Source organism: Agrilus planipennis, unplaced genomic scaffold (genome assembly GCF_000699045.2).
Source record: "Agrilus planipennis isolate EAB-ADULT unplaced genomic scaffold, Apla_2.0 scaffold87, whole genome shotgun sequence".
In the NCBI taxonomy this organism is placed as follows: Eukaryota; Metazoa; Arthropoda; class Insecta; order Coleoptera; family Buprestidae; genus Agrilus; species Agrilus planipennis.
In genome coordinates, this window is record NW_020439134.1 from 432,934 (window position 1) to 445,617 (window position 12,684).

At 35.3% G+C, this 12,684-nt stretch overlaps 1 protein-coding gene across 1 annotated transcript; it reads left to right on the forward strand.

Annotated features, from left to right (window-relative positions):
- The first annotated feature begins 882 nt into the window (after nucleotides 1–882).
- LOC108737637 (sphingomyelin phosphodiesterase-like) lies at nucleotides 883–10,543 on the forward strand. The gene is made up of 8 exons (XM_025977780.1): nucleotides 883–1,083; nucleotides 1,146–1,382; nucleotides 2,173–2,348; nucleotides 5,672–5,866; nucleotides 5,924–6,100; nucleotides 8,830–9,004; nucleotides 10,111–10,301; nucleotides 10,368–10,543. Exons 1-8 carry the CDS (start codon nucleotides 898–900, stop codon nucleotides 10,492–10,494), a joined length of 1,464 nt encoding a protein of 487 aa, XP_025833565.1. The 5' UTR covers nucleotides 883–897; the 3' UTR covers nucleotides 10,495–10,543.
- Nucleotides 10,544–12,684: the final 2,141 nt, after the last annotated feature.

The window sequence follows — 12,684 nt, forward strand, 5'->3', positions numbered from 1 at the left end:
AGTGTTATTGACAAAACAATACTATATGAAAATAAATAAAAGTAAAACAAAAATACTGCACTGGAAGAAAAAGTAAGAAAAGACCGAATATATAGATAGGCACCAAAAATTAGAAGAAGAATCAGGACGGAAGGAGTAGTAGGGATATAAAGCAGAGGATAGCGCAGGGTCGGATCGCAACAAAATGCTCGCGAACGGTTAACATAGAAATTCGAAAAAGGTTGTTAAAGGTGTATGTTTTAGAGCACGGTTGCGAAACATGACAACGGGCGCAGCGGAAAAGAAAAGGTTAGAAGCATTTGAAATGTGGTGTTACAGGCGAATCATGAGGATACTGTGGATAGAGAAGGTTACAAATGAAGAGGTATTAGAAAGAATAGGAGAACAGAGGACTCTATGGAAGTCAATAAGGAATAGGCGATATAGATTGGTAGGATACCTTCTCAGACATGAAGGTCTAGTCAAAGAAATATTAGAGGCGGAAACAGAAGTTAGGAGGGGTAGAGGTAGACCTAGTTAGATTACTGTTCGGAGATGGATAAGGATGTGGGTTGCTCTAGCTTTAGGGAAATGCGAAGATTAGCTTAGGATAGGAAAAATTGGAGGTGCGTGTCCAACCAGTCTTAAAAGATTTTTCTCAAATTTTTTTTTAAGTAGAGATGTTAGTTANAGCTATAGATAGATATTATTAATATTCAATTTAGTTGTTTCTGTTATCTGGAAGTCAATCTTTAAAAAAATAAATTTGAGAATAGTAATTGTATTAAATGTTCTTATACTAGATAAACTGTTAGAATTTTCCTTTACGGTGACGACACACTATCGTAAGAATGTAAATGGCATTGCAAAGTTCTAAAGTTTCATAATTCTGTATATACGTATATATTATATATATACATGTGTAATACATTGGTTTATTCATTTTTTATTTATCAGGACGCTTTACTTTACATCATCGACAACACTCCAAAACTGGAAGCAGCCAGATTTTGCGCAGTATACTTACAATCTTCAGGTTGCGAACAACCTGATGGCTATGATTGGAGTATAAACATTCCTCAGGGAGAATCGGTTCCTGTCGAGGTGAGCTCCTTAAAATTTCAAAAATCTTATAAACGTTCAATTCGATTTTTTCGTCCTTAAAGGTAAATGAGGTACCTTCTAAACCACTCAAAATAATTCATATAAGTGACATACACTACGAACCCGAATATGTTGTTGGCAGTTTGGCTGATTGTACAAAACCTGTGTGTTGCGTTAATGCAAGTGGATTTCCCGAAAATGGGAAAGGTACTGCAGCAGGAATTTATGGAATGTATGGAGACTGTGACACTCCCTGGGTCACTGTCTTAAGTACCTTTGAAAATATTGCTAAAAATCACGTAAGTACCTACTTATTAATGTTTTTGGTTGAAATATTTATTTATGAGCATACATTTTGTTTAGATGTACAGTACAGCCTCGATAATCTAATTATTGCAAAGGATTGTTCGTATTTAAGATGTAATCGTAGCTCTGGACAAACTTTTGATAATATTAACTTTTTCCTTTATTAATAATGTAATAATTTTCCGTTTTTCCGTTTTAACGCCATTTCATAGCTTTTAACGTGATCATTTCATAAAATAGACAAAATGTAATATTTTGCACTTCTCCAGCGATCGCTTCTCGACCAAGGTCACGTTGCTGCGCCTGCGCTGTTCAGACTTGTTCGGACTATCAAGGTTTGTTCGGATTAGCACATATTCATTTTATCATGGTTGTACATCCAAATAAAATGTATGCTACAATATGTATACATATATATATATATTATGCATCGACCTTTTAAACAGTAACATCCTAGATATCATAGGTAGGCCTGAGGCACAGTATTATCTTTTACATCAGACAGTCAAAGTTTAATTTACAATTGAAGTGTTCTTATTTTTTGTTTTTCTCTAATTTGGACTGATTTTTTCATCACCATAATAATAATAATAATTTGGTCACTTGGGCCTCAAGGGTTGCTTTTCTTTATAAATATATGCTTAAACGGGCTATTTTTGAAGAGACTGTATTTTTAAATTCAAAACCTATGGAAGTACTACATAAGCATATGGAACACGACGTAAATCTAATCTGTGTTTTAAACTCTTCTGGTTAATGAAATTAAAAAGCTCTTTTAATTAGCCTGATGTCGACCTTATATACTATACGGGAGATACAATACATCATCAAATATGGAATACTTCTGTAGAATCGAATAGCAGAGATCTTAATCAACTCTTATTGAAACTTAACGAAAGTTTTCCTAATGTCCCAGTTATCCCCATTATTGGAAATCACGAACCTAGCCCGGTAAATGTGTAAGTATGGGAAATATTCACTTATATAATACACGAAGGTTGTACCGAAAATTTTCGTGCCGTGCATTTTCTTAAGGAAAAAATATAATTTCATTTATTGTAGCAGAATAATGAATTTGCAATTAAACCTAAAACCTGCTGTTAAAGTTTTAAAAAATTAGGTTTGTGGTAAGTACTACCTACTAAGGTTTATAAGAATATTTATGGAAACGAGGTACTAAACAAGAGACAAGTGCAATTAGCCTTCTGTATATGTCAACAACACAATCCTTGATTTTAATAAAGATTACGAATTAGTTATTATTCTAGCACAATGTCTGATATTTCCCGGCCCATGGTGCGTAGTGGTTAACAGTAACGTCTTATTGACGAAAAACATCTATTCATTAGCTAAAATCCAAAAGTTATTATATATTATAATTGTATCTACTTGTGATAAATTCGTCTTGGTCACGTGTGTTATTAAAGAATTCTTGAGGTGATTCTTTCCAAACTTTCTAAAGAGCTTTTTTATGGCGAGCAGTATCCTATGACTTTGAACCGCCAAAGTTTTCGCTTCATTACTCTCCATACACCATAATCCGTCAAAATAGCATTGAATCTTCTAGGAATCCATCAACCATCCGAAATGAATTTTAAATTGGCTTACAAGAACTCAGCGATCATCATTGAAGTACGTATGTGATGGCGAAGAATCATCTTGGTGGAATATGAAATATTTTTTGTATAGAATCGTGCCGAAAGTTTTTCTTTAAAACAATGATGATACAGAAGTTTAATTTGATCTTAGCTTCAGGTTCAACAAAATGATGGTATACTTTACCGCTAATGGAGACCTCAGCCCAAATCATGAATCACTTTCCGTGACTCTCTTCTTTCGTAGATCTCCATTCTCGAGTTCTTCTGAGTTCTACTCACAAATAAATACAAATTATTTTCCGAAAATTCAATTAGGTATATATATGTAAAATAAATAGTCACTGAAAAATTGTTGCACGATCACTTTCATCCCAATAATTCCACCGTATACATTAAGAGACAATTTGTGCATTAGATATAAGGGCCGCGAAGGAGGAGGTGGGTTCTTGGAGTTGGTGGGGGATCTCGGGGTAACATTACATTTGCTTAGATATACCTGGGAGATATACAGGAATATGCGACGTGTGACTAGGGAAAGGGGTCCTGAGAGTGGCAAAAACAACGTGACATAATATATGAACGACCCTTAAACAAATAGTTTAATAAAAAGAAGATGGGAGGAGTCATAATAGTTGTGCTTCAAAAGACATCTATTTTCCTGAAAATACGTTTTATCCGTAAAAAACACAAATAATATCAAGACGTAGAGGCCAGTGGCGGTGTTATAAACGAAAGTTGAAATCATTTTGATTTACTTCCTAAACCAGATACTTGTAACAAATGGAATTTATTTTTACGGAGCGTATGGAAATACCAATTTTGCTAACATTCACAGATAATGGTTAATTTGTCGGATACTGTTCTAGTCAAAACCAAATAGTGATTTCCCTTATGGATTATGCTTCTACGTTGTTCTATTTTATTTACAGAACACAGGTTTAGTTCTTTTGAATCTCTACCTTAAATTTTTGCGTTTGGATGTGTACGCTTGGGAAGATGCATAAATTAAAGATAATTTTCATCACTTTTCCCTAAACAATACTGCAACAAATCATACCAATCAATACAATAGCAGTAATCAAACACCTACCTTATAAATACGAGTAAATGACAATAATTACTGAAATGACATAAGCGGATAATTATTATTTCATGTCATTCTTCTTGTTAATCTCATTATTCAATTAAAGGCGCAGAATTTTACACCGAATTTAATGATGTAATAAAATACAGATTGAGGAGATACCTAAGATGTATTGAATGTGAGAAGAGTTTTTAGAAATCTTTTCAAAAATGTGAAACTATTTCAAAAACAGATGATAGAGAAGGCACACTTTTAAAACACCGATTTCTAATTATAAATAAATTATATAAAATAAATTAAAAAATGCGATAATATACAGGACGTTCCATTAAAAAAATGAAATGGTTGCTGCACCCCCTAAATAAAATGTTTACAATATGAAAACTATTATTTCATGCAACTTTTATTTCAGTATTTTTTTTAGTTTTGAATTTGTTTTTAGCGTACTGAAAAGCTTGTCCGTACAAACCGAAACAGGAACCGTGATAACATTCTCAACGGCAGCAGGAGATCATCCTTAAATTCAATCCAAAGGTCATTCAAATTTGAATCAACTGATAATATCGATCATATTCTCATACTTCGACACAGTTAACATTGATGATTTGGGAATGGATTCTGCGCTCAATGACTGTCCCGTAACTTTTTTGCAAAATATTCTTTTAAGGATTTTTTGAGATTCCCTAGATATTCATTTATGGTTTTACCCACACTTGAAGTTACTTGTAACTAATTTTCTTTTAGAAATTTAATTAGAAGAGAAAAACATTGGTAACTTTTTTGTTCAGCACATTTAATCCAGAAACCAAATTTGTTTCTTATCATTGTCACAGAAAATATTTTGTCTTTCATTGAATGCGTAGTAGTGCTTCTTCTATGTAAGGACCTGCTGATTACGTTAAGTTTATTGAATATTTCGACCGAATAATCCAATTCCATTATCCATTTCTCGTCATACATTAGTTCGACATGACTGACAGTGGTAACAATTGGTTGTCCCATTTTTCCACTCGAAAGCCATCTCACTTCCGTGTGTAGAATTGATTAATGCTGACTTCCCATATCGTCACATGCTTTTTTAAAGAGTTTTGTTTTGCGTGATCATATAATAATGACGATAAATAAACAAAATGGCTGAGAAAGCAAGAATTAACTAATGAACAATTGTATCCAACTTATTGTATCTTAATGTAGTAAGACCGAATGTCATATCCTCTCTTCTGGCATCTATGTAGTTATAGTGGTTCGGTCATGAAAAATTAGCCGTTGTTATGGTGAAATACAGAACTGTAGATTTTCGCAGAAGTTTATATACTTTTATTAGGAGAAAAAAGTCGTATCTCGCGGAACCCCTGCGACCCTTCCGCTAAACATCAGCAGAATACCATTTGGGAACCGCTGCTATAGATATCATACCTCGACATCAACTCACGCTGTAAGTACACAAAAATGTGTGCAGTATAAGAAATTTCTGTCCACAAAGGAAGGATAAAGATAAATACCGGCGCATTACTATCGGTAGAGCCCTCGTGTAATGACAAGCATTTTTAATTGGGATCATTAGTTTGAAGAATAATTTACATGAATAATAATTTTGCAGGTTTGCACCTACTAGCATAGAAGAAGCAAATTTATCAAGCAATTGGCTGTACGAAGTTTTTGCTAACAATTTGAAAAGTTGGTTTCCTTCTACAGTCCTCAATACCTTAAAACAAGGTGGTTACTACACAGTCAAGATTAAGAATAATTTGAGAATAATCGGTCTTAATAGTAACCTCTGTATAAATGAAAATTGGTATTCATTTTTAAATTTTATATGTTGATAAAGAAAAATTCACCATCATGATTTAAGGTGGTTGTTATATCAAGATTGGTACAAAGACCCTGGTGGTCAATTGCAATGGTTGGTAGAAGTGCTGCTGGAGGCTGAAAAGAATAAAGAATTCGTTCATATCCTTTCTCACGTTCCATCAGCAAATGGTGATTGTTTAAAGGTCTGGAGCAGAGAATATAGAAGAATTGTTGAAAGGTAAACCTTAATATTATGTTATTTGGTACTACTATTATTCTTCATATCAAAAATATATCATCATCATAAGGTCGTTAGCCCTAAGACTGGTTAGACACACACCACCACTCTTTCATATCCTCAGCTAATCAGCGCATTTCGCCAAAACTAGAACAACTCACATCATTAACTATTTGCGAATAGTAATCTAATCTAGGCCTATCTCTACTCTTAACTCCTGTTTATGCCTCTAATATGCCTCTTACTAGACATGCCTGAAAAGGTGTCCTACTGATCTATCCAGCCTATTAAAAATTAATAGGAATACTCACCCCTAATTACCACAAATAATTTTATTTGAGCGGACACGTATTTCGCCCACTTCATACGTGGGCATTATCAGCGCGAGACCCCAATCACTTCTTCTAATTTTTCGTCTCCTATCTTTATATTCTCTCTTTCCCTACTTTTTATTCCCTTGCATACCAGAATTTTTGTTTTACTTTTATTTATTTTCATACAGTACTGTTTTGTCAATACCGCTTCCATTTTATTTAAAGTTATTTCCAACTCCTCCTTGCCCTGTATATCTATTCCTACAGTTGTACTTTCTTTACTGATGTTGATGGCGTCTTCGATGTATAGATTGAAGTGTAGTGACAGTGTGCATCCCTGTCTAACTGCCTTCCTAACATTTACTAAGAATATTAAGGCACCAGGTGTAAATGCGATACTCTAAAACATGCAGAACAAGAGGTTAGAGATTGTATGTTTAAGCTAGTTAATCACATTTACGAGACGGGGAAATTTCCCGAAGATTATAAACAGAACAGAACGTGGTAGTAACTATACCTAAAAAGACAGGGGCGGATAGATGCGAGACATTTGGAACAATTAGCTCAACTTCCCATGCGTCAAAAATCTTAGCTAGGATGGAAAAAGTAGCGGAAAAACTATTGGAGGAAGATCAATTTGGGTTTAGAATAAATAGAGGAATACGGGAAGCTATTCTAGCTTTACGGGTAACAATAGAGAAAACGATAGAAAAAAGAAAGAGTACGTAAATAGGAGTTGTAGATTTAGAAAAAGTTTTGGCAATGTTAAATGGGAATAGATGCTAATATATTTTAAAAATACAGTGATGAGTGACAAAGATAGAAGAGTAATACTTAGTTTATATAAAGAGCAGTACAACTATAGGGATACAGGGTCAAAAGATTAGTATACTTAGATTTGCATATGATATATCATTATTAGCATCTAGCAAGGAGGAGTTAGAGTTAGCTTTAAATAAAATGGAAGCGGTATTGACAAAAATACTGTATGAAAATAAATAAAAGTAAAGCATTAAATACTGGTATGCAAGGGAAGAAAAAATTAGAAGAAGTGGCCGATTTTAGGTGTCTAGGAAGTCAGATAAGTCAAGACGGACGGAGTAGTAGGGATATAAAACAGAGGATAGCGCATGGTCATGTCGCCTTCAATAAAAGTCATTTCTATGTTCGCGAACGATTAATTTAGAAATTCGAAAAAGGTTGTTAAAGGTGTAAGTTTAGAGCGCGGCGCTGTACAGGTGTAAAACATGGATAGTGGACGTGGCGGAAAAAAAGATTGGAAACGTTCGAAATGTGGTATTACAGGCGAATGATGAGGATACCGTGGATAGAGGTAGTAGAAAGAATAAGAGACTAGAGGACTCTATGAAAGTCAATAAGATACAGGGAAGATGAGTTAGTAGGACACCTTCTCAGGCATGAAGGTCTAGTCAGTGACATATTAGAGACAGAAACGGGAGTTAGGAGAGGTAGAGGTAAATCTATATTAGATAGTTAAGGATGTGGGTTGTTGTAGTTTTAGGGAATTGCGAAAATTAGTTCAGGATAGATGCGTTGAGGTGCGTATCCAACCAGTCTTAGGACTGACGACCTTATGATGATGACGTCCATAAAAGAAACATTTCATTTCCAGTATAGCATACTATTTAACCTGAATGCTTAAAAGCTGCCTTTGAAACCGCGTTTCACATTGCTTTACCCTTTATCTATTGATCCGATTTTCACCATAAATAAATCTTGAAATTATACAGCAAACGATTTAAAGATGAACTTTAAAGAAAAATTACGTAAAAAAAAAGATTTACTGATTAATAATTACAGTTTGGAATATTATTTTACGTATAATTTTAAATTAACTTGTGACAAATAACTTTTTGGTGGAGGTTGAACTTTATCCTAAAAAAAATTTGTGAAATTTTGCAGCAAGCCTGATTTGGAAATGAATTCACCTACATAATCATTGCTTCTTTTGGCCAGGTTAATTTGGCATTTTCGGCAGTAGCATAATTCAGGACGCCTTTTCATTTGTCTAAAACCACTTCCTATTACCGTTAACATCTAGTTATTACCTAGTAAAAGAGAAAAATCGCCCCAAAATAATTTTAGTCAAATTTGAAATTATTTCGTATATCAATACGCCTGAGATACATACGTAATAAGCGAGGCGAAATGAATTTTTTCAACCAAGTACTTTTCGCAACACATATTTGAACTAAACTCAAAAATATTGAAAATTAGCTTATCGGAAACTAATTTCAAAAAGATATGGATTGATTCGCTTTTCCATTTGTTGTAGTGTCTACCTCAGATCCACCTCTATTGTGACCTTTACTGCTCAATCTTTTGTTTGTCAATTTGAACAAACCAATATAACAAAAGTTCCTTTCGTATTAATCGCTATTTCTATTATTTCAGATTCCGATATACAATCGCCGGTCAGTTTAATGGTCATTCTCATAGAGATGACTATACACTTTACTTTGACTCCAAGAATACCTCTCAAGTTATTGGGTCGAGTTTTAATGGTGGAAGTGTACAACCTGGAGTTAATCCTAACTATGTCGTATATAAAATTGATCCAACAAATTATGTAAGAGACTACTATATTTTATACTGCAAACCAACTAAGTGAAACTTACAAGCGGTAAATTGCAATTTTTCATTAAAGTCTTCGAAGGTCGCAATATTATCTGGAAAATTTATAACCTTTCAGTATTGATTATGAATAAGTTTTAAAAATGACAGCTTAGTATCGCAATTAATTGTAATGTGCTTTAATAGTGATTTATTCTTTACTGTGCCAAAAAGAAAACATCACTCGTGTGTCTATCTGTCCGATTTTTACCAATATCGCTTCCACTTTATTAAATGCTGCCTTTATCTCCTAATATGCTGTATCATTCGTAAATCTAAGAATGTTAATATTTTAGACCTCTATATCTATCTCTAAAGCTTCCCTGTCTTTAATAATATTGATCATATTATCAACAGACATATAAATGAACGGTGACAATGTGGATCTTTTACTGTTGAATTTAATCAAGCTATATATCACTCTTTTCTATACCTGTATTTTATTGGTACATTTTTAAGTATTTTTAACATCTTGTCCTATTCAACTTTTCCAAAAACTTTTTCTAAATCTACGGATGTAGAGGTAATATAACAGGTTATGAAATGAATCTTGGCCTTGGGTTGCTCATTGTAAAGCTAAGATGTTGTCACGCTTTCTCCTGTTTCTTCTCGCTCTTCCACTGAATAATACCTATATGTTCCCCCTTGCTTCCATCCTTCTCTGTACGATTCTTGCATGGAAAATTAAGCTAATTATTCCAAAATTCTTGCATCTAATCGCACCTCTCTCTTATATCAATTTTATAAATATATATAACTGTAAACACTAAAATTTATACTGTACAGAAACAAATTCAAATGGTCGAAAAAAAAATTTGTTACAAACTACAAATAACATTTCAACCACACCATCTTTAGTGTAATAAATTTGAAAGATGAGGGGTTAATCAGGTTTTTTCTGCTTTTATTACATTAACAACTTCGAGATTTTGATCTAAATCAAATGAGCGATTAGTATTTAAAAATTGTGACGCTATCGCAAATTTTTATGGCTTATTGTTTTGTAAATCAAGAAAAAGCTCTTTATATTTGGTAACACTTTTGGAATTTTTTGGATTAAAGGCAGTCACTGAAAAGGAATCCTGGGTGTTCAATCTGACTGAAGCCAATAAAACCCCCGACAAACCACCGACTTGGTTTAAATTATACGATTTTAAGAAAGACTTCGGCTTAAAAGATTTGTCTCTTCAGTCTTTGTACAGTCTGGTTCAACAGATGGCACAGAGTGCCGCATTACGAGAAAATTACGTCAGGTATAATCAGAAAAATTTTTTTAGTAAATATAATTACAATGAATGTTTTTTTGCGTATGTTTTTAGGTACCGGTATAAAGGAGAAGAAGTACAATGCGATGATTCATGTTATCAAAACGTTCTTTGTAGAATTGTAACATCAGAATTAGGCGATAATACACAGTGCAATGAAATAAAAGAACTCTATAAATAAATATTAATAATTTAATTCAATATAAATAAAAACAGCATACCCACATTTAACAAAGACTTTTTATTCATTAAACAAATATTCTATAGTTACTCCTTTAACTTTAATAATTAACCAAAGATAAGCTTATTCTAATAAGTTATCTGAGTACCTACCCCTTACTTTTTATTCTGGCTTATTCCTTTCATTGTGACAGCAAGGCAAGAATAACCTAATTTTAGTACCTGAAAGATCAGTCAATAATAAGTAAAGTAAAAACAAATACTTATCAACGGTTTTCGAATATTTTACCTGAATAAAAGTGTAAATAGTTATTGGGAAAAATTTTCCTAACGTCAAGTGAACAGGTTTTTGCAAACGCAAAAGAATAATCGTCATGCACTTCTTGTAACACTTACTAGTTGCTAGCCAGTTGGTTTCATACAAAGCAAAGGCAATCGACTTAACCTTTAAAATACAACACAATTATCCCAATAATTTCTTATTTGAGGCTATTTTAAGACAAGAAAAATAAAGCGAATATTTCTTACTAATAATTTTAAATAGTGCAATAGAAAAACAGTAGTTATTCACTGCCGCGAGACTGTCGCCTTGATTAGTTTTGGATCTCGATACCACTACCAGCTTCTACGGCAACTAATGGAGATTTAACGTGCGACCCCGTACCATTTAATGGCAACATTCACACGTCAAACCAACACAGCTGAGCCGTGATGGAATGAAGACGACTCCCTGGGGTCTCCGTTCCGTCAGACGGATTGGTCCCAGGAAGCCTCCGATGCGGTGCCTGAGGGTTAACGAGGCGAGTAACCCCCAAGTTCAGGCCTATCTACACCCTCAAGCGTTCAATGTAGGGACTACCCAACGAATCTGGCGTTCCGCTGCACAGCTCCCTAACCCAGCATGCGGGCTGTATCCAACTGCCACCTTGAATCCAACATCAATTGGTGGAGCAGGAATCGAAGCTACACTCCTGGGGCTCCCCCACCTCCCGAGTACCAGTATAGGCTCTCCGGTCGCCATCAGCTACTCCGAAGCACCCCTCGCTGGGTGACATCCGTTTTACCGTATCCGCGCCATCACCGGACATACTTCAGCCTCCTAGCTCGCCCGAACTACCTATGCTTTTCGCCTCTACTCTGATTTCGCCACACAAGTGTGCAGCCACCCTAAAGGGTCAGACTGCACACCCGAACCACATAGGACTCGGACATTCCACTATGCTTCACGTCATAACCCTCTTAATGGGTCAGGTTACCCTGTACTCTGTGCCACCGCCTGATGCGCACCCCTGCCAGAACACTTACTTCGCCTTGAACATGGGTAGGACCGAGAGAGCCTCCCTTTCGACTCGGCAGGCTTTATTGTGAGAGGAGAGCAGAGACCCTCGCGTTAGCCTACCTAGTCTGTGCTGGGCTTACATCGCGTTCGAATGCCAGCTGCCGCGTACTTTCCCCTCAGGGCTTCCGCGGCTTCTTCTGGCACACCAGACGGGTGTTTCCGGACCTTCGACCATGTCCGTCGGCTGCTTCCCACAATCACTTTTGCTTCCAGATGCCCGGGAGTCGTTTAGCTTCGCCATAAGTATGGGTACTGAGCCCCCCCAGCGCGACAAAGTGAGGACCTTAGGAGGGAGCTTCTACTGCAGACATCTCTTAGTCCCCTAGTGCATGAAACGAATTTTCACCGTACGTCTATCCGGATAAATTGCCGGAGCTTGTACAAGACACCATTCCGCCTAAAACGGCATACGAGCGTCGTGTGCAGTAATTTTCCCCACAAAAAGCTGTATGGCGAAAAACCCGTTCTGGCCACTGTGGACTATGTAGCTAAATGGGGACCACATGGGAACACTTCACTATACGATCGATTCGTCAGATAGAGACGCTATGTTGCAGATATATTAATTTCATCGCAAAAACACCAAAAATTTTGTTCGGATAAAAAATATACAAAATTCTTCGAAAAGTAACCATTTTGTGTTAGCCATAAAAAACGTATATTTTTCATGTAAAAAATTGTAAAAAAAACAAATCCTAGGATAGGAGAGTCGGTTTTAAATCATCATAAGGTCGCCAGTCCTAAGACTGGTTGGACACACACCTCCACTCTTTCCTATCGTGAGCTAATCTTAGCATTTTCCTAAAACCAGAACAACCCACATCCTTAAATGTTTGCGAACAATAATCTAAT